We start from the raw sequence: 23,893 nt of genomic DNA on the forward strand, positions 1-23,893 counted from the left end.
CCTGGACTTGCTGTATTAATTCTCAACGGCTCCTCAGTGTCTTTCAGTATTTTACATTAACAGCCACCTTAAGGTCAACTAACCAAATGGAAGGACTTGTTTCTCATAACTGATGCCAGTAGATATCTGGTTATCAAGCAAACCCTGGAAAGAAAACCCACAAACCCCACAGGAGGAACACTAAAGATAATACTGTTAATAATAAATATTATTACTGATAATAATAAATGGTCTATACCAAAACAAACCAGCAAACTCTAACGTGCTGCAACTTTTAAGTAACATTATGCTAAACGCATTCTTATCATTCACATTAATAATCATTTGCTATTCTTAGGTTTGATATATTTAGCAAACATTAGCAGTGCACAACGCTAGTGAACAAGAATTCTTTTAGCATCAGTATGTAGCCACTCTTTCTAACATTTCTGTAAAAATTAAACCATAAGGATATCTCCTAGTTAAAAGTCAATATACTCTGTGGAGACAGAATGCCCCCGTAAGAAAACCTGTTTCAAAAGACTCTTTTTCAATACAAACCACAAATATGACTCAGATTAATCACAATAAGAATTTTAACCTGATTTATTCACACAAATCAATCCAAATTCATTTTAGACCCAAAATACATGGTATTACAAGGATACTAGTAAATTTTTCCAGGCACTAGAGAATCTTGTATAAATGTATTTGTTCTAGTGCTTCTCTGTCAACATCCTTTTCCATATACACACCATAGTTTAGCTGCATCTCTTCAACCCACTGGCTGAGCTGTATATCTGTCTGAAACAATGAAAACAGATCCTTAAATTAACACAATGCTGAGAAACATAGCAGGAGTTTCAAGCTCAGTACAACATTAAGAAGGCAAGACGTAATAAGAGAGGTTAGTCATTCCAAATTATGCAGCAATGATAAATTCATTTCTGGAAATGCCATTTAACTTAAATAGGAGAGAAGAAAGATAACTTAAAAATTATTTCAGTCAGTAGTCTAGATATTTTGCTAGCATGTTATAACTGCTCCTCTATATGCATTTGTATAAGCCTCAAGCATCCTGCTCAGAGGGCAACATTCTGACTGAAGCGTTGAGGGAGCAGCTAACTGTACCATGGAAGAATTACAGGTACTTTCTTGTTTTACACCCAGGGCATACTGTATTAAGGCTACAAAGGGCTTCTGAGCTGCTGTGTAGCCACTGCCTGCTCCAAGAAAAGGTCAAATGACACCATTGCTGCTCCTGGGGCTGAGGATCTATTTCACCCATCAGCATACAGGCAACATGTGATTCAATTTCTCTAAAGCAGACTACTGTGGCGAGCAAGCCACTTTTTACATAACCTTGTCATGTATGATCAGCGTTTTGTTTCCTAACTAAAGCCAGCCCACATAATTTGTCTAGGCATCATACACATAACAACTGTAATCTACCAGTGGCAGAATGGACACAGAGCAGAGGCTGGTCCATCAGAAGTGGTTACTACTCAGGGAACAGCAGCAGCAGCACAGGGCATTCAACATCTTTGAAAGTAGCACTGTTGCCGTGTTTGTTTCCAACTGCAATTTTTAAAGCTATGTCACTGATCCAAGACGCCCGATGGTAATCACTTGGCTAGTTGGAAGACCACATCTCTCCCTAACCTGTATTTCTAACAGCTCATACTGGTGTATTATGGGTCATTTTCTATGTTGACAGCAGGTCAGAAGACAGAGTATCCTCAGGGATGGTCCTTCTTTAATATGCCCCTTTCTCCCCCTGGCTTAACAAAACAGTTTCAAGGCAATGTGCAAATGTAGAGCTAAATAGCGAAAACTTTTCACGGTTTTGCCTCTAGAAGTTTATAAATACATCTGTACTTCTGAGATTCTACCCCTATACTTGGAACAAGGCTGATGGAAGTGGGTGTGATTATCACAAAACTTACATCACAACAGGCCTTTGCTAACGTTTTGTGTTTCTTTTTTTTAACCTCACAGCTAAGGTATTGTTAATAATACACATGATAATAGAATGATTCATGCAGCCTATCGATATAGGCTGGGATTTCCGTTTTACAGGTGGGGACAATCAAAGTACAGGAAGATGTGTTGGTGGTCAACCCAGAAATAGAATCCAGAGTCCTACATCTTTTCATCTGTGCACAAAGTTACATATCCTTCCTCACAGCAATACTGGCAAGCAACTAACCTCGACTACACAACTGCCACTTTCATAGAAAGCGACAAAATGTGTTGGCTAAAACCAGCTGAGGGAACTTACCTGGAGCTTTGAGAGCGATTCTTTAAGGCTTGGAACTGTCACTAATAAGGACCCTCTTTTCCTTACATTGCAAGCAATAAATTCCCAAGCTCTGAAACGTATTTAAAAGTAGATCACCAATATTTAGGAAAAAACCCACATTTGATATAAAATTAATCTAACGCTTTTACAGTTTAGTGGCCAGAGGTAGACTTAAGCTTAAAGACTTGGTATACATGCTTATCAGTCACTATTAATATCTAAGCAAATATCTTTGTATGAACAAAATCAAGCTTCACATTAAAAGCAGAGGGAATATAAGGTCTTACAATGTTAGATTTTGTAACTTTTTAACTCTTGATACATGCATGTCATTTTGTACTGTCAACACCTTCACTTTGGACTAGGATTAAACATTGACATTTGACCCCTTTGAACTTTTGAAGAAAATCCAGTCTCTGGGCACACTGTTTTATTAAGCTTAACAACAAGCTGCTCTTTACATATATACTTTGCAGTCGTGACAAAATACTGACATTAGCAATCGGAGTATTTAAATATAGCCCCCAGCATTCCTTTTTTCTGATTTTGAAAGTCAGATCATTTCTCACAGCATGTCAATTCAGACTAAAAAGAACGTAATTTCCAGCATTCTTCAAATGTCATTTGTCTTCATGGTACTAATGCAACATTAAACCACTACCCTTGAGTTCTTGAAGAATCAAATGAATTCTCAGTCATGTGCCTGGAAACAAATCTCCTGGCAATCTCCTTTACCCATTCACTCTGTGCCTCTCTGGTTGATACTACCACCTGGTATCAAGGGCAGTAGGACAAACCTTAGCTGAAACTGCTAGTGAATGTCAGACTGTTGGCTGGGATGGTGGAGACACAGGCACCCTTTCTTTTTGACTGCCTGTTCTAAAGGCACAGTAACTTTGAACGGTAAAGTTATTTACATTTTAAACTGATACTGCTGGATTAGCAAAAGCTCATCTATGAGTGCCTTGTACCTGAAAGAGAAGAACCTTAGCCACGTGTTTGTTTGCTACCACATCTGTATGAAGATATATTAGAAATATCATTAATAACCATGTTTTGCAGTGCATCCCTATTAAAGCTCTGACATCCACAAGTCAGTGACCTGTCTTCTTCCTGAAGATTACGCTTTATGCTGATATAGTAATTCCAGGTCCTTTAACAGCAAGATATTATTTTAACAGATCAGTGCAAGGATTCAAGGCAAGGTTTGGGTAAACAAAGCAGCAGTGTTTAGTGGGTTTAACAACAAACAACTGCCATAACACATTAGCAGTTAAGTATAACAATTAAGTGTAGGTAGTTTAAAACAATTTCCTTATGTAATTTATGTATGTGACTTCAAAAAGCACAACCTTAAGGTCTTCCATAACTCACAAGTTTACACACACATTGCCAAAGAAATAGATTACTTGTTTGGACACATAGCTTACCTGGCCTGTTCCTGTCTGTCAAGAAAATATTCAAAGACATTATTCATTACAACAACATCAGCCTTCTGAAGAAGTGAAGCCTGAGTACAGATGTCTGCGTGAACCACCTGAAGGAGAAAAATTTCACAAGGCATCAATTAAGAAACAAATACAGCCTTCAAGTAGCCATGAAGCCTGTCAACCTCATACAGCACCTGCTACCACCACTTTGAACCAGTCGCAAAAACAGGTATTTTACTGGCTTCATAGCAGATAAAACTGATGTAAATAACCACAATAAGCTTTAAAAAAAGAAAAAATAAAAATCAGATTTATCTTCTCTAATTAAAATACTCGATTCATTACATTAAGTGAAATGAACTACATCTGACTTTTGGTCTAGAGCACCGTGTGCCATAAAAGCAGAGATGATGTATGTGATGGCTGTTACATTTTACTTACCTATATTTCCATCACAAATGCTCATTGATTTCAGGAAAGGAGCTAAGCTAGCTAAAGCTTTTTTAAGGATATTAAAAGGCATCTCATTGGCTCAGTGAGTTACTAAAGGATTATAGCTAGAAAAGACACTACAGACCCAGGTTTGACAGCTGAATTCTCATGACATATATTGGGACTGGGAATGCTGGAAAGGCAAGATGCTCAGTGGCACTGGAGGACTGCAGTGCTTTACCTTACTAAACAACTGTCTCTCCAGTCAGCATAGCAGCTGGTTTGATTTCAACTACCTTCACCTATCAAAAAAGGATATCAGCACATCATGTCATTTTCAAACAGGTGAGATTATAGTGACAGAAGAATATGGATGCTCATTAACACTCTGACAAGATGTGTTTGATTTCCTCTTAAAACAGAGAGAAATACATCACATCCTAAATCTGAGAAGAAACATAAAGAGGAACATCCTTTTAAGGGATAAGGGAAAGAAAGCCAATCTGAATATTACTTGCATTCCACAATTTTTTCTTGAAAGTGCATCCCTGTATGTTGAAAACGGACAGAAAATCTGAACAACTTCTTTTCTTCCCTGTGTGAACCTGTTACTAGGTTCTGCTGGGAATATACTAACCCGATGGATTCAACATTTCACATTTTGTCAAATCCTTCCAACACTGGACAGATGTAAAAAGGAATTCTTAATTCTGACAGGAAAGCTGACTGTTAGTACAGAAGATTAAAACCACTTATCTGTTGAAAAACACTTTGCCCACTTAACAATATATCAATACTTGTTGGGAGGGTAAATTATGTATTCCTCTTCATAACGAACACACAAAGCATGCTGTTCTGATTGACAGAGGAAACACATACTACCATCCCTGCAACATGTAAGGGTTCAAGTGCAGAAAAGATGACGAGTTGCCACAGTTTATGACTCTGATTCATGCTATCAGAATGCATTATAGCAATTGCAATTATAGCCAAATATTTCAATATCAGTAATAACAGAAACAAAACTCTACCATTCATAAAAAATCAGGCATCACAGCATTTCATCTTTGAGGGCTATATTCCATGGGTTCTCTGCAAATGCTTCAAATCAGTAAAACAAACAGCTTTATCTCCTTAAACAAACTACCATGCCAAGTTGTTCACCGCTGCCTGTAGCGAGTGGAAAAGAAGCAACTGTGTTCTTGTATCTTACCCAGAACCGGCAGGTTAGTGTTTAAAGGTTCTATCTCATTGAGAAATAGGGACAGTTTAGTTGTCAGAATGACTGGTCAAATTTCTACTTTCACCTCTAGTGTGTGGACATCTGAACTATTTTTCCACTAGTTCATGAAAGTTAGAGCTTTTTAGGACAATTAAGATTGGTGATAATTTATCTTAAAACAGTGCACTGTAAACTGTAGCAGTACAGGAGCTGATTAAGAAGTTCAAGCATTCAGGCAGCAGAGAAAGAAGACAGACCAGTCAGGCCACCATCAGCAGTCCTAAACACAGTAGGGTCCTGGTTGTCAATTCATGTCCTCTGCATAAAGCCACTCCTAACTGTAGATTAAAATGAAAGACCATTAACTGGGGTGGTAGAGATATTATATGGATACAGGCTTGACTGCTGCCCTGTTACACAGACAACAGTCTTCTGCAGTGGGGCAGAATAGACAGCTGGGCAAAACATGCCTCAGCTAGATCTGCCGGAACTCGTCTATCAGTATACAGATTTTCCCAGACTGTAAGTGGGATTTGGATCACTATTTCTGAGACTAAGGAGACATTTTACTTTACTCTCTTATTTTCTAGGGGCAAAAATAACAAAACCACAGAATTTCTGTACAAAAAAAACCCTGAGCAGCAGTCCTTTAATCCAAACACAAGTGACTGGTGGACTGTTCCACCAGTAGACTTCTTGCAGCACAAGAAGTCATGATTAGCACTAAACTTTCTTAATGCCCTACCAATGGCAGTCCTAATATTTTAAGCCTCAATTCAGAAAGATGCTTAAACTACTGGGAAACTTGGAACATGTGTTGATGTTTCCTTGACTTGAATAACACTTAAACCTTAACTTAAAATTAGTCTGCATTTACAGAGTAGGTGATCGTGTTGACTAAAGTGACCTAAGCTCCCCGTTCTCCCCAAACACATCCTCGTTCCTACTGGGGAACATGGGACCACATAAGCATGCATGACCGCACCATGAGCCAGATCCAGGTATTGCTCCAGCCAAAACACCATTTTTTGCTGGGTTCTTTTTCAGCTGGACCAGTTCCCTGACCTGCTTGGCTGTGTGCTGGCACAACAGAGGGGGCAGCAACTGATTTTAAAACAGCCCTGTTGCCCAATGGAATACACACCAAGCCTTTCATCATTACAGGCAATTTCTGAATTGAGGTCTCAAGTTTCCTAAGATCTGTTGAACTGTTTACTTTCCTCCCAGCATCTAAGTGTTTGCTCAAATGGCAAAAGCTGCTGAGCAATTTTCTATGTACTTTAACAAGCCAAATGTTGACCAAAAGAACAGAAGGTTCACTCAGAGATTTAGCCACTACAGGTATCATTCCACCCTGCTGTCCTTTGGGAACAAACTCTAATAAAAATTCAGAATATCCTGAAAAAACAATTGTTATTTAAGAAGGGTGTCTTAAAAGTTTTTCACATTTGTATTATAAATTACTATCAGCAACTGGATTCTGACTATTTTTCAAGCTGGTATGTGTCTCTAGAGAGGATTAATTTGGGGGTGAAATAAAAATCTAAGATTGAAATGTTCAAAGCAGTCACATGACCAAATGTGAAAATGTCAAAGGAGTCACATGACCAAATTAGAATCTAATGAGACTCAAATAGCTAAGTCCTCAGGCACTGCTTTGAAAACATATTATCTTCTTATCTTTATGCTCTGAAATGAATACTTCAGCAGAATTACAAGGTGTGAAGGAAAAACAAAAAGGCTTGTAATGTAGAATATACAAGGCTGAAAAGCATGCATATAGATCTCCAGCTCCACTGAATTAACTTGAGAGAGTTCCTAACTGCACTTTCAGTCGCGTCACTATCATGTGTTATGAACACAAAACATATGCAAAACCCAAAGGTTATGGATAAACTGGCAGCAACTGGGATTCAATTGGGCAACCCAATGATACTGCTTACCCTGTGTTAAATGTTATGCTTATTATTTCTTTCCACTTTAAAATTGTTACTTTAATTCCCAAGAAATTACTACACCCAGCAGTTTGTGTGACTCCATGCAAGGGCACACGCATGCAACACAGGAATAAAGTCAGTATTCTACCCAGCACATTCTACTTACCAACTTTTGCCAGAAACAAAATAATGGTATTCCCCAGAAAGGAAAAACAAAATATTTTTCTTCATTAAAATAGTAGAAGTTATTTCCATAATGGGACTAGGGAAATCGTTCCCGTAATGATATCACGTTGTTTGAAACTCATTTTGTTTGTCGAAGGTACATATGCACTGACATTCCAAGAAAGGAAATACCAATAGCCATAAGTCCTTTAGACATTCTTAGATGCAAATCTGCAAATCCTACAAACATCTTTCTGCTAACATTAATTAAACATTTAGCTTTGTTATTCATGACAGAAACTCTTTATACACTCAGTTTCACAGAAGTTAGTGGCAATAATGTCATTGATTTCACTGGGAGAAACAGCTAAAATATGTTTTGTGTGAGCCAGTTGGTAAGCCCATTCAGGAAAAAGGCTAAGCGATTCAACACATGTTATCATATTTTGATAATTTTCCTCTTCCTCTCTGCTATGAGATTTTTTTTTACCTAATGCAAAGCCTTTGTTTAGGACCAAAACAAGCAAAGGCAGAAACTTCTCACAATACTGATTTACCCGCCGCTCACATAAACAGGATACCTAGTACACAGTGTTTAAAAATATACACACTAAACCATGTATTTAGTTACCTTTATTCTGTCAATGAACTGGTATTTTGTAATCATCATTTCTTGCAACTGGCAAAAGTCTGCATTCATTTCTACTCCATACAGTTGGGATGCTGAGCTATAAAGATAACCCTACATTAGGAAAAGGAAATTTAGTAACTGTGATGCCTTTAAAACAAGTTCAAAAATTTCAATTAAAATGGAAAAAATAAATCAGAGGGTAAGATTAAGAAAGCATTTTAAAAGAGCAAGTTGAGAAATGTTTTTCAGTGGACATGACATGTTTTTCACTGCTAAGCCCCCGATTTGGCAATTCCCACTTACGTCTCATGAATTTTAATAAAGAGGTCCAAAAAGACACGTCAAAATAACAAAAAGAAAAGGAAAGCTCCAACTTCACTTCAATTGCAAAACAGATGGAAAATGGTCTAAGCAGCAAAAAAGCAGTACAAACCAAGTTACAAAAATAGTGTGAAAGGAAAATACTCTGCACGTTTTTGTTTCTTGGGAGAATGGAAGAAGAAAATAGCAAGAGAAAAAAACGAACCATGAGACATACACATAGTCAAAGTGAGTGAAAATAAAAGACAATGTACCAGTAATATAATGGGATATTTTGGTACAAAGTCTTTGTCAGCACCTCTAAGTACTGTATTACTGTCATTTTCAGGTGCTTCATACAGGTACATATGAAAAAAGATAAATTATCCCTTAATAATAAGTCCAAAATAATGGTTCCGTTTCGGACTGAGATTTGGGAAAGTTGTTGGAGATGTTAGGGGGAAAAAAAAAGTACAATACTTGAGCCTACAGGGCCCTAATGAAGATACTGCTGCAAGTGCCACTGTCTCCACTGAACACCATAATTACACTTTGCCAACAATGGCAAACAAGCAATGCTAAAGATACAGAATAGCCAAGAGATCTATGTACTACAATCCAATTATTAAAGTTTTCTGAAACCATTCAACTCGGAGAGTACAAAAGCAACCTGTGAAGGTGAAGTCACCCCTCCCCCAATACAAGCCAAGAATATGATTAAAAAGGAGAACTCTGTTTTTAAAACATTTCCCCTGCTTTATCTTGAGACTATCTTCTACTGTAACAATACAAGCATTTAAGTACTTTTAAACAAATTCAGGCTAGCAGACGTGTTACCATTTAAGGACCCAATGCTGCAAATATTTATGAATGGGAGTAACTTTCCTCATTTGAGTAGTCCCAAAATTAGATTATTCAGATGAGTAAAATTACATGCTCAAGCGTTTCCAAGATTGAGCCCTTAACAGCCATTGACTTTTGTAAGAAAGTTGTAATGTGTGTTTTGCATTGCTGTTGGCCATATGTTGTACCAGCCATGCCAAAAGCAATCAAAATTGCACTCAAGTTTCTCGATGAAGTATTTTATGTGCATTTTAAAACACAGAGCAGGACAATATGTTTTTGGAGACAAATTCATATCAAAGTCTTCCTTTGTATAATTTAACAGTTTGTCAGCTTCATAAAGGAATTTAACATAACTAATCTATATATAGACATGGTCAAGACATAAAGAACAAACTTACTTACGAAGGAGAGACAGAGCAGGAACTAGCAAAAGAGCAGCATGTGTGACAGCAATATGCTACTCTGTTGGACAACAGAGTTTTCCTCTCCATAAGCAAGATCATTTCTATTCTCTCTTGTGAGGAACAGAACAAGAACTGAAATCACTAGTAAACAGCATACTGTTCAGAGAGTCAGATCAGAGGTGCCTCTCAGAATGACCCGCCCAAGATGGAGTCACGAGAGTAGGCAGTTAGAGAAGAGGGAAAATGTTTGTCACAGTAATAAAACATGAATTCCTGTGCTGGAAGTTACCGCAAATAGCACTGCACCAAGCCTGGAGCCAACGTCAACCACTACCTTTCCTGTCAGGTCAGGCAGTACATGTTGATAAAGAAACTTCAGTTCCATGAGGGAAAAGGAATGCGAAATAAACTCTGGGAAATAAGAACAGAACAAAGGTGTTGGGTGGGCAGTACTAACTACTGTGTTATTAACCAATGAAATATTAATCTGAAGAGTTATCACTGAAAACCTGTACGGTTTCCTGCCCGAACTAGTGTTGGCGACCCTGGAAAACCAGGGTTTGCAGATTGGAGGTAGCCTGCGAAGTAGTCTGTCTCAATTCTGGGGATTCCTTCCCTTAACAGAGAATTTTTAAATCCTTCATGAAACTGAATTACCTTTTTCTGCAGAGTGACATACATTAAGGAATACAAAAAACAGTAACTTGGAATTGTTTAAATGAAAAAGGAAACATGGTACCTAAGGCTCAACACAATTCATGCAAACCTTTTTATGGGCAGACATATTAATAGCTTGAATTTCAACTCCAAGGTTTTAAGGAACGGAATGTTCTCCATACAAACCATCCCTCCTTCAATGCCTGTGCTACACTGGCGACAGCACTGATCTGTACCACACCACACACAAGCTTTAAGACAGATGGTGCTTTCTACTGCTTTTTTAGTGTGAGAGGAGACTGAGGCTACTGCATGGACTCCTACAGTATTGTCTTCCTCTTGCATCTTCCTTTTCAGTGGTACATAGCCCTGCCTCTTCCCTGCCCAGTTTTTGTGGGCAACTAGCATCACTCAAACACTGCGAATTAATTCTACTTACGTGTGTGGGAGTCTCCTTCCATTGGTTACGGGAAATAATTCTGGCCTGTGTACTACACCAGTCTGGACAAAGTTCTCCATCAGCTGGATGTTGTGTTGTCCAGCTGAGTCACTGCACAAACCCGTTTAGTTAAACCGAATTTGTTCCTTGTGTTCCCAAAAGAGCACTTACCTAAAGATGCAGTCTTGTATGAACCACACTCTGTGCAGTAGCTCCTACTCATTTTCCCCTCCTCACACAATGAATCAACAAAATCATCATCATAAAGGAATGCATCAACATGAATCATGGGCAGTGGATGCTGATGTATCTGAGAAGAGGAACAAAACCTAAGAAAGGCATAACTAAGTGTCTTAATTTCACTTAAACTGCTACACAATTAATTATCCCACCATCCTACCTTTCCCAAAATCCCCGAGATCCAAGTTTTTCCCTACTCAAAAGTTACAAATCAAAATTAAACCATAGAAATCCTGCATGTAAACTGGATCATCAAATTCCACTGGAATAACCAGTAAGTGGAAGTTGACAAAGGAAAGCAAGCTGGTTTGGATAGCTGAGTAGGAGACCTGCTGTGAATTTTGTCTCCTTAGCGCTTGCTTGGCTATAGAGGAGGTACAGGGTAAAGGAAGCTTTTTGTCTTCTACTTTAATGAGAATGTAACAAATTTAGGAGAAAGGGCAATTTTGCTCCTCAGCTTCAACTGTCTGAATATTCAACTTCATGCCTTATGCCTCAATCTAGAAACACCCTTGATTAACACAGGTGTCATTTTCAATCAAAAGCATAGCAGTTGGGATGCTTGCCTACCTCATTTCGAAGTACAATCTTTATCCTCCCACTCCTCTTTCCTCCCTCTCCCAGGCTTCCTGCATGTGGCCAATCCACTTTTCCTGTTTAAGAGCCACACCCCACTTTTCTGGGAAATGTGTAAACTTTCCACTTATACTGACAGCTCAAGTAGAAAAGGTGCTCTCCCCTCCCACAGGACTCTCAGCCCACCTCTTTCTGAGCCATCAGAATCTGAAAAGAGCTGGAAATCATTTCTGAGCTGCCCACATTATGGCAACAGCAAAACACTGGCCCGGCATTTCTGTTTTCTTTAAAGGGGGCTATTAAGAATCTATTATGGAGCTAGTATTAAAGAATCACTGTGACAGGTGCCATAACACACAGAATGAAAGCTATGCCAAATAACTTATGATCAAAGTATTAAGAACTATGAAGCGATTTTCTTGGTGTCACACAATCATCCAGCAACAGACCTGAGAACCAAACTGAGATTCTCTATTATGAACTACTACTAAAACTGAAACCAGCATAGTCCCCAAATAAATGATGTGGTTCAGCAAAAGGAGACCATAACAATTAGCTTACTTTCTGAACAGCTTGATGTTCTGAATTAAACATTGCCTCGATGGGTAAACGATTCCGCAAATCTTCAGCGATATTTTTGAGCACAACATCATTGTTACTCACCACAAACTCATCAAAGTCACCTATAAATCAAGACAAACAAAAACCCCTGAACAATCATATGTAGATCATGTGGACTAAGTGATGACCAGTACAATACAGTTGCAAGACATAAACAATACCAGATGGATAAGGTTTTTATTTGAAATGCATTTTTCAGCCTTTGTTAACTTTTCCAGCCAATGACAGATTTGGATTGTAATAACTTTGCCACTTAAAACAAACGTAGCGCTTTTTTGAAATCTCAAATTATTTTCATATTTATAAACTTATAACTCACATATGATGGTCTGGGCTGCCACCAAAGTGATACTGTTTCAGCTTAAGATATAAAAACATCAAAGATGTTTTTGAACTATTGGAGAAATTACAAAACCCATAGTTGCCTGAGTGCAGGCGCGCTTTTTTTTTAATACAAGTTTCTTTTTATACATACCATCTTTCTAATAAAGTGGTTACAAAAAAATCAGGGATAATGCACAGTTCAACAGTTCAACTTACAATGCATTTTACACGACTTAAACTATTAAAATATTTAAAATGTGAAAGAAAATAGGAACGGATGTAAACCAGTGTGTTTTTGCAAAGCCACACTGCAAATTCTTGCTATTTTTCCAGGATATCCCTGCATTACTTTAACACCTTTTTTTTTTTTTTAAAGACACCTAGAAAAAAAGACCAAGGGAACCCTGGGAAGTCACCAACCCTTTCTTCTTCCATGGCTGAATCAATAATAAGTGTTCACTACTTCTCCAAGCTATTCTTTTAAAAAATAGCTAATGCTGGAGACTCCACAACCTCCCTTAGCAACCTACTCCAGTGCTTGACTACACTTACTACTAGAAAGGAATACTGTTCTTAATAACGGATCTAGATTTCCTCTGCCACAATTTAAATTTAGTACTCTCTGTCCCGCTCGCAATGGAAATAGAAAAGTTTGGTCCTTTCCTGTATATAGCAACTTTTTACTGCTTTGAAGACTTATCAGGTGTCCCACTGGTGTTCTTTTCTAGAAGAAACAAGATCCACTTATCCAGCCCTTTCCTGCATTTTTTCTAGGAGTCTGATCATTCTCCTCACTCCCCTCTGGATCTTCTGGACTCTCTCATCCTTTATGACCTGCAGTATTGAGAACTAGACACATTAATCCAGCTGAAGGTTTATTTACACTAACCAGTCTTTTCACATCTTGCAGCCAACATCCTGCTTACACGCCCGTTTCATGTTATCTCTCTTCCCAGAGAGCATGATATTCCTAACTGACATTCAGCATGAGATCTGCTGTATGCCTGTATTCTGTTCCTTTTCTGTTACATTTTCCTCAAAAGAAGGACTAGATGAAATTCATTTTTGTCTGGACATCTCACTGCTCTGAGGGCACTGAACTGGTTCTAAACAATGGCACATCTCAGGTCAAAACTACATACCTGGGAGAGAAACAAAAACCACACAACAAAAAGCAACCACAAATCTAATCCTGAAAAATATACCAAACCCGTCTATTGATTCTTGTCTAAAAATAGACATGTTTGTCCTCTCTTCCCCACCCCTTCTGGTTTGTTTCTTGTTCTATTTAGACTGCCACCATGTTGGGCAGGGAATGTGGCTCTAACATATATGTATATCACTCACCAAAAGAAGATATGACAGCTCTTAGAGGTGTTAAAGAAAAGTTAATGTTTGTTAGCATTGCTGTCCCAGGTAGGAACATTAGTATAGACAAGCTTGATGGCAAGCAGGTTCAGAACAAATATATAAAACATGCTACAAGTTTCTCTATGCTAATATACTTAATCTTTCCTGTGGAACACAGGCAATGCTAGAAACAGTGATCAATTTTAAGGCTAGTATAAGAAACAGAGACCAGCTAAACTTTTAACTATGAAATGCTTCTGAAATGCTTTTTCCTTAAGCACTGTAGCAAGAACAATACGATTAAAGAAACTCTCATTCATTACTGCAAGACACTCTCTTGTTAAAGTGTAAATGTAAATGGTTCTTTCAACATGTCCCAAAACTGACTCCAACAGATAATCCAGAATCCCCCACGGTAAGAAGCAGAAACTTTAAATAATCTGGATTCCTGTAACATATATTTGGTATATTATTTATTAAATGTATAGCAGTAACGCTCCAAGGCATATAATGGGCACAATACCATATGTAGTTGTTATATGACAGGAAGACAATTTGCTGCTCCAAAGAGCTCACAGTTAAGTTCTCCAGAACCTCAGCTCCTAAAAAGACGCAGACTTTGCATTGAGGAACACAGGAGGGATAGAGGCGGCAGCTGCAACAGCAGCAGCATGAGCAACACAACAGGTGCAATGCAGCAGCTCCAGCTTGTCAGCATTTTAATTTGAAACCTCTAATGGGAAGCCATCTTCTGTTAACCTCATGGTTCATCCAAGAACTTGTAGGTTCATTACGAGCATCCCAGAAGCAGTGAGTGATTTTTCTGATCAGCTCAGGGAAGATTTCTATGGGTGTGACATGGCACAGAAGTAAACCCAGAGATTACAGGAAGGGAAGGTGGACAGATTTAACTTTTGCTTAACTGGGACCGTCAGCACCATGACAGGCCCTCAGAGTGCAAAGGAGCCAGAGTTTGCTGAGGTGGATAACATTTGAGGAAACAAGGAGAAAAATCGTGCTACAGACAGAATGAGACAGTAGAAAGCTGATATTAGCAGCTGTACAGACCAGTGCCTGTGGGCAATAAGCCCCTACATCTGGCACATCCTTTAAAACAATACTATTACTATGCAAGAGAGCTCATCCAGCTGTTATACTGCCTGTCAAGAGTATCAAATTCATATATAGTGTTTAATGAAACGCAGGAAGTGTTCATAGACCACCAGGCCAGCCACATCACACTGCAAATGCAGAACTTCAGCTCCCTTTCTCCCAGAGCTGGTACGTCAACGGGATCTCCTCCCTCACGGCCTGGGTGACCTTTTCTGGCCAACGTGAGCGGTGGACAGCTCTATAGGCTATTCAGCATCCCAGCTCTACAGAAGAGACATGAATACTTTCAGCGGGAGACAGGTAGCACACTCATCTTCCTCACGTCCAGAATACTCTTTCCCTTCCCTGACTTCCATTTGTGCAATACTTGTCACAACACTGACCATCTCACACGGGGCCCTCTGAGCTATTCTTATGAAACAAAATACAACAAAGAAGAGTTCTTGTGGATGCTCTGTATGGAACAGGTCCTAAGGAAAATCTTGCAACACACACGCAGCTCAAACGAAAAACTGTTGGAACACTGATAATGAAAAATAAATGACGAACGGAAATGCTCCTTCCCAACTATCAGTACTGTAAAGCATAAGCACGCAGGAACAAAAAAAAAGAGAAGGATGTTTGAACACACTCCTTCCAAGATGACAAAATGGCAGCTTCAGCAGAAGCTGTGCATGCAACACGCTGTGCTTGCGTGTATAGTCTGTGACTGAGCTCAGACAGAGTCGCCTCATTCCTGTCAAAGCAAGAAACAGCAACAGCTACCACAATAACTCATTTACTTTTACAGCGTGTAAATATTTATAGATGGCCATCAAGTACAGAACACGGGTGCTAAATATGAAAATAGGCATTTCTGCCCCAGACCAGTACAGTTTTATCAACTCCATCCTTGTGTTTAGCAAATTGTTCGCTCTCGAGAATCTCAGTATCACCTTACAAGGGATCTTCAAAGAAGAAACAAAAATAGAAAACTATTTTTGATACCACTTTAGTGCCTGTTGTATATATGAAATGGAGAGTGTGCAAGCCAACCCCTGTGTTCACTGAACAGACAACAAACCAGGAAAGAACCATACAGTTCATGAACTATTACAAGATGAATCACAATCATTTGTTTATGGAGGAAGTCTGAGTGTATAGTGCTTGTATTTTACTTCGAAAACCGGTTCCACTGGATCTACTTAACATGCATTTATAAAATTTAATTAACACATTGCAAAAAGCCTAATTAACACCTGGTGCTGCTCAGTCTTTCTATGGCAAATATAAGACAAGCTAGGAAAACATGAGAAAGCCTCACACCGGATAGAGAGCACCACTATACCAACATCCAAACATCCTGGCGCTGCGAAATACGTGACTGAAGACAAGCAATGTATGATTTCCAAATGACAACAGAAGATAACATGTCACGTGGAAAGAAGGGGATTTAGAAAAGGCAATCATAATAGCAAGCATCTTACGGTTTTCTAGATACATATTCAGACTCACAAAAGTAAAATGCAAATATTAACATCCATGTTACTTAATACAAGGTTAATTTAATCATTCAGTGAGTTTTAATGATACTGAACAAACAGGTCAAGGAGGATGTCCTGTATCTCTAAAACATTACTATCTCCTTTTTTGGCTAAACAATTTGAGGCCACAATCTGTGACCTCAGTATACCAACTTCTTCAGGAACTCTAAATACTATTTCTACCCCTAAGCATACTTAGCTATTGGTAGAAAGTAATCAGCTTTTTCCAACAGGAATATAACCAGAGCTTATTTTATTAGTTCGTTAGGTCTTCTACATTCAGAAATTGAAAGAAGCTTCAAAGTTAAATTTTAAACAAGGTAAGTCACATAGCTATTTTACAATCACTAGTTTACCCCACCATTATTAAGTTTCAGTGACTAAGAAGTACTTGGTATTCTTGAGACCTCTCTCTCGCAGCAGTATCATTTGTCACAACAAAGGCAATTAATGTCAAGTCCCAAAGTTGGTGATTCATCAATTACAGGTAACATCCCATTTTAGTTTACCAAACAACAGAGTAGTGGAAAAGATTTTTGGTATGGCATAATTTTAACAAAGAAATACATTCCAGTTAATGTGGCTCTGCAACGCTACTTTGATCTTTTCTGAAAGGGTATTTTACTTGGATAAATCATTTCTACCAATTTGGATATGAAGCCTTATACTAAATTGCTTTTTCACACGCAAAAAAAAATTACATACTATACTTGTTACATTGCAGAAACCCATGCTTTCATCCTTTTAAAGAGACTCCTACCACTGTAATTCCACCTGCAGCGACAATAGTACTGAAAGGAAACATTAAAGACCATTTCTTGTAAGAGAGGCAAGTTTTTTCTTATACTATTTCCTATTCTTGTCTTGTGAAAATCATCACCTGACAATTCTAGCTATCACGTCTGGGAACACAATAATGTGTAGATCATAAAGTACATGATAGAAAAAGCTGGGCAAACTTGGTCTGTTCCTAAGAGTACAATAAGAAGTTTCTTCTCCATGTACAGAACACTGTACTAAAGCAGCACAACCACCATGGTCCGGTTAAGTTTGTCAGACACCCCTCCCTCACCGCCTGTTAAAAGCCCAAACTTACAGCATTGACTGCCCTCAACTTTCAAGTCACAAGACTAAATCCCACGCCAATATCTTAAAAAGATGGTTTGCTCCCAGTACAAGTGAATCCACAAGAAAAAATGAATTTGTACTTAATTATATGTTGCTTAACTTAGAGGATTTGCAACAGTTTATTATTCAATGGTTGTTTTGAGTAATACATCACTGTATGAACAATCGGCAATTCAGACTAGTACATCACTTTTTGAAATCTTAGCTTTATATTTAAATGTTTCTAATGAAATGCAAAGAATGGAAAAAGTTTCTAAGGTTGGTTTACTTTACTGTTACATGATTGAAAAAAATTTAAAAGCTAGTATTACAACAGCCCGTCCTGCTGAAAAAAGAAATTTTAATCTATCTTAGGCCCCATGACAGCATATGAAAAAGCATAAAGGGTCTTTTATCACCTTATCTGTCCTTCACTGACATGAATCAAGAGATAGGCTTTTGTAATCTGCATTAAAGCTCTAAGTACAGCAAAAGTGTTCACTAGTTGCCAGTAAGTAGTTTGGTGACTTCAATCTCAAACTTGAAATTAGGATTCCTGTATTTACTTCCTCTGATTCCTGTATCTCTGTTCATGCATAGAGACAGCTTGATCAATTCTGCTTTCACTGCTTATCTTCTCCAGCATCCATTCTTACCAAATGCAACCTCTCCTGCTACTGAAAATTCTTAAGAGTTTGGGCAATGGAGGAGCAAGATGGAATATGACCACGCACACATTTATATAGAAGCTATATATCAAATGCTGGGACCCAACTGAGGGGGGATCTTCAGGAGGGTTTCCCCAAGTGGTCTGAATTAGCTCTTGGGCTCCACCCAAGTTTTCTTAGCCAGAACTTCAGAAATGTGGTTATTGCAGAAGGATATTAAAGCATTAACCATCCTATTATAAAAAAGTTCAGTTAAGACACCAAAGGTTCCTGTTATTCTTTCCAACTCTTATTATTTCATTTTCTTTGAGATCTAAGACTAACTCAAAAGATGAGCTGGAATGCAAGGCACTGTGAAATTACGTACATTTCACTGCAGTGTGTGGGAAGAGCCGGCTGACTGCGAAACAGCAAAGCAGTGTTGCTAAGCAGCCGCCTTAGAACAGTAATGCCTTCTTCCATCATACCTAAAGATTTGGAATTTCTAAAATTTGCAATACCAAAGAAGAAAAAAAAAAAAGTATGACGGGTTATTTTACTCTGTATTCATACAAAGAAGAAAATGAATAGCATCTTGCATACACTTACATTCCCGTAATTACTAAGGAAGATTAGTCAGAAATCATTAGAGTGAGAACCTGTTCAACATTCTCTCAGTTCCACATACACAAGAGTCTTTAGTTTAGATAAGATAACTTGCTTTACTATAAAGTCATTTGGCTCTTCCATGGAAAAGTTTCTCAATAACATTCCATGTATACAGCTTGCGAGTCAGAAAACACCAACTAAGTTAAATGAATAAATAAGGCTGTCTTTGTGACAACACTGATCCTAAAGGGCAACCACTTTATGCAACCACTCTAAGGCTGCACGTACACTTTACTTGAGAGAGAGGCGTGAGGTAGGAAAAAAGCCTGACTATAGCTAACGCTGGAATCATGCCCAGTCCTCCTCAGCTGGAAGTAAAACTATAAGCTCAACATCTTGACAGAAACAGGAATAGGATGGCAGTAGGAGGCGTGGGGGAAAACCCACACACCACAGAAAAACAACTTGTCTGTGAGGATGCCATTTTTGTTTCCATTTATCCTATCCTTGTTTGCTTACAGTTTTTTCATTCAGAACATTATTGCCCCATCCCTACAACTTATTTTCTTTTGTTCATCAGAGGTTTGACTCTTTCCTACGTCTGTATTGCCAAAGACTAGGCTTTTATTTCTGTGTGGTACAGAGATCTGGTAACTTTTTAGCATCTCCCATAAAACTGTTTTCTCTCTGAACAGAGAGAACCCTAAATTCCCTAGCTGTATTCAGTGTACAGCAGCAGAGACCTAGGTACCAGCTCCTCACTATCCTCTGTCCAATGAGTATTAATTATTACAGCACTATCTAGGTGTTACAATGGGCAGTATAATTACTCAAATGCCACAATTCTGAGGGGAAAAAAACCCACAGTAAAAGTTACTGTAAGCATGCAGCCACAGAAGCAACTCAGAGAAACAATACAGTAAAGAGAAGTGTCATCAAGAGTGCTGTGTTGGGGACATCGCCCAAAATATTTGCAACTCCAGGGAAATTGCAGAAAGGGTAAAGGAATGTGACCTGCTGGACAAATGCCTCTGCTTACTTACTGTTCAATGGTGCAGGAAAATAAAACCAGTAAGAAAGAGAGATACCTCTTTTATTCCAGTCCTGTATTCGCTCAGAGGGAAGCAAAAGAAAACTGGAGATAAAGCAGAAGGACACAGCCATTCAGAAAATGCAGAGTGGAAAAACATGAACAGGTTAATGGCCAAAGAGACAATGAAACATATCTTAATTGGATAACAACAAAAAGTTCTTACGGATAGGTACAAAGCTTTCTAATTCCCTCTCCTCTACCATATACCTACATGTACACATATATGTACCTTAGAGGGGGAGATTGCAACACCGCAAGATAGCACAAAAATTGGGTGAACATGAATATTTTTACTTAAATCATCATAATAAACAGATTCAGAAACTGGTAACTTCTACAAGCAGTAGTATGAGACCAAATTCTATAGGCTCTAAATTTCTCCACCAATGTAGTAATCTGGGAAATGAAATTAGCCTAAGTCACACATGTCCCAAATGACACATCCGGGAACAAATATGGTTACCTATAGCTTTATACTGCATCAGCACTTGGCAAAATACAAGCACAAACTGTAAGGAAATGCAAACAATGCAGATGCCCAAAGTGCAACTTCATTTCTCAGAAAATAAATTAACAGCATCCAGCCAGGACATTAACAATAATCATTTTTTTTCCGAACAAGAAAGTATAAATTATTATCAGAGCACAAGCCTGTAAACAAAGACAATAAAATATCATGGATAGTGACTATAAGAAACCTAAACCAAAAAATATTCTGAAGATGGCCTGTCAAGGAGACTAGAGAGATGAAATTACATTCATTACTTCAGCTGCTTGATCCCGATTGCCCTCCGTATCCTGTCTACTCTGTTCTCTGCAGCATATGAGCTAAAAAGCCACTGAACGGCAACCACAAAACTAATTATGTTAGTTTTAAGATGATGTACATAGTGAACCAGCAGCAATCGGCATTGATGCAAACAATATAAAAATAGGACACAGATTGCTCAGGTGTGCCAAGCACAAAGTAGTTCAAAATTTGGAACCTGATCCACACTTTAGCTTGTATCTTAATTATGAAGAGTAAATATGAAGCAAGAATATATATTTCCTTTCACTGAAAGACCTAGGCTGGGATCTAGATCATAAAAATTCAGAAAAAATATTTGCGATATAACCAAATAAAGGCTAGGAACCATAGCGTATTTGTCTTTCACAGAAACTATGAGAATTTTTGGAACCTGTAGCATAAAAAGAAAAATTTTAAAAGTTATTGACAAAGGATTTTTGCAAGTCTACATAAACTATGCCATTGGCTAAAAATTCCTATGGTAGAGGTAAAGCACGATCATAGAATCAAAGTGGAAGAAAATAGTAAGTACGTGTTTCCTAACTGAAACAGTTTAGCATTTTCAAGTTTTACTACTAAGTTCCCATGTGCTTTACTATATTTGTAAAGGAATCAGGAAGCTGAGAAAGCCATATATGCACACTGCACAAGCTAACATAGTGTAGAAGGAGCTGTAACGATATATGTTAAGTGAATAAGTAACATGAATGATTGCATATGAAATTCTATGAAGTTTTTAAATTAGAGCACATAGGATGGAAGAAAGCCACTTCTCACAAGATTATTTACAGTAACCCAGGCATTGTTTAGCAAGCAGAGCATGCTGCTGCATCCGGACAAGAACTCAAAAAGGAAAGGATGAAATATTGCTTATAACACATTGCTCTATCATTATGTCTATACACACGTATGTGTAGACATATGTATATACACACATACACAGAAAATAAGAATGCTTAGTTACATTTAACCCTAACGACACCCACAGAACTTCAGCCTTTGAGTCTTACAGAGTCCCATCTCTGCTCTAGTCGTGAAGGCGGACTCGCGAGTGCTCTGAAACACCTGGCAATGTCTTTCCTAGGAAAGAGCCTGTTGGGGTGGGAGGGCTGCATGCCCACCAAGGAGGGGAAATGCTGTGTTCCCAGATGGATCCTCTCCCGTACTGCCAGCAGAGTGGCCGTGCTGCCAGAGAAGAATCTTTCCTGCCTCTCTCCATCCGAGTGGCCGCGGGAGCTGCAAACCACAGTGCAATACTGAGTTTGCAGTTCTAAACACCTGGATAGCTGGACAATTTCTAGGTGTCATAGCTGGCCTTTGTGCAATGTGTTTGCTTATGAAGATGTTTCTACCCTAAAGCGGAGGTGCTGGAACAAAAGACGTGAACAATAACCCTAGCACAACAGGGCACGACTTGGGGAAGTAATGTATCGTGTGACAATTTTCTTCCCACCCAACACATGATAACCAGGGAGTATGTCTACCATCCCAACAGGCAACAATTAACAAACAGGACACACTTATTGGCTGCTTGAGACTGGATCAAAGGATTTGGGGGGCCTTCAAGTTTCTTATCTGCAATGGCAAAATGCAAATATACCCACAGACTAAGCAGCGTTTCGTAAGTTTATTCAGCACAGCACTATGCGCCTACAGCTTTAGTACACTGCCTCTATGCAGGTTTTCCATGTCATCTTTTTGTTCAGTTGCAAATTAACAGCTTGTGCACTGACCCACATTTCCTTTCTTCATCTGTCATGAGATGCTTGATTGCAGCATGTTGATGAAATTATAGAGGCACAAACAAGAAAGTAAACAGAAAGCTATGTTAACTTAAGATGACATGAAGCAGGGAAAGCAGCGTTTGCAAATTAGCTCAACCCGCTATTTTCAAGCTTCTGAAAGGTTGCTGTGAACACATGTGAAGTGGAACAAGACAAGACTAACGTCTAGAAATCTCTAGATATTCCAGGGGCAGAGTGCCTCCGTGTGCCCTCTGACGTTTCACGCTGGAGAGTTTAAGAGGCTCCCACCCCTGCGGTCTGTTCTGCTCTTCTGCCGGGAGAGCCCGTCTCTGCAGTACAGCCGGCTGAGCAACCGTGAGCTGGTACCTCTGCCACGACGCTCGCAACCCTCAGCATGCCACCACCTCCAGCTCAGACGGACACGACGGCCTGCTGAGAAACGCGGGCCCGTGCCAACGGACAGCTTCAGGCACAGCAGCCCCTGCTCAGTCGGAGCGGGCGGGCGGCACCAGACGGGCTGCCCGCACCGCGGCTGCAGCCCCCCCCGCCTCCCCCAGCACCGCAACCTACGCCTGCTGCGCCGCCAGCTCCCGGCGGCAGCCCCGCTCCCGGGCAGCCCACTCGCCCGACCAGGCCGAGCTGGGTCGCAGCGCGCCAGGCGGCTCCGTAACGGACGGCCTGGGGCGGGGGGCTGCCGGCCGGTACCTGCCGAGGCGGACCCTGTCAGCCTCCTGCCAGCGGCAGAGCCGAACGCCCACCCGGGGAGCGGAGCGCCCCACGCCCGCGCACGGCTCCCCTCAGCCCGGAGACCGCTCGGTGCCAGCACCGTAACGGGACAGGGCAGCCAGGCCGCAGCGCCGGGAGCGGCTCGCCCGGCCGGGGCACGGCTGAGGCCCGCGACGCCCACCGGGCCTCCCCGCGCGATCGGGGCCTGCCCGCGGGGCCCCGCCAGCTGCCGGGCGGCGGCGGCGGCAGCAGCACCCGGAGCGCAGCGCCCTGGCCGGGCCCGGCCGCGCTTACTGGTGTTGCGCATCCAGTGCAGCAGGCGGGGCAGGTCGGCGGCGCACGTGCCCCGCACGGCGGCCAGCACCGCGCGCCGCGCCGCCTCCAGCTCCATCGCGCCGCGCCGCCGCGGGGGGGCGCCGCCGCCGCCTGACGCGGGAGGGGCCTCGCAACGCGCCTGCGCAAACCGCTTGCCGCCTTCCGGCGTCCGCACGTGCCCTGGGCGCGGGGTGCCAGGGGGAGGCCCCACCCCCCACCCCGCACACCTACCCGCTAGTGCGCATGCGGGATGGCGCCACCGCCCGGAGCGGGCCTTCACGCATGCCCAGTCTCGCCGTTAAACGTCCTCTCTCTGCGCATGCTCAGGCCGCCGGGCCCGCTGCTGGCACCGTGCCCGGTCCCGCCTCCC

The 23,893-nt window shown here is 40.4% G+C and overlaps 1 protein-coding gene across 1 annotated transcript; it reads right to left on the bottom strand.

Moving 5' to 3' along the window:
• Positions 1–557: 557 nt before the first annotated feature.
• LOC137662029 (uncharacterized) lies at positions 558–23,599 on the bottom strand. Its single transcript, XM_068397902.1, has 8 exons — positions 23,503–23,599; positions 12,122–12,243; positions 10,916–11,054; positions 9,938–10,059; positions 8,099–8,209; positions 3,712–3,818; positions 2,261–2,351; positions 558–783 (listed from the first exon to the last, which is right to left on the bottom strand). Exons 1-8 carry the CDS (start codon positions 23,597–23,599, stop codon positions 667–669), a joined length of 906 nt encoding a protein of 301 aa, XP_068254003.1. The 3' UTR covers positions 558–666.
• Positions 23,600–23,893: the final 294 nt, after the last annotated feature.

The sequence above is a fragment of the Nyctibius grandis genome, chromosome 4, assembly GCF_013368605.1.
Source record: "Nyctibius grandis isolate bNycGra1 chromosome 4, bNycGra1.pri, whole genome shotgun sequence".
In the NCBI taxonomy this organism is placed as follows: domain Eukaryota; kingdom Metazoa; phylum Chordata; class Aves; order Nyctibiiformes; family Nyctibiidae; genus Nyctibius; species Nyctibius grandis.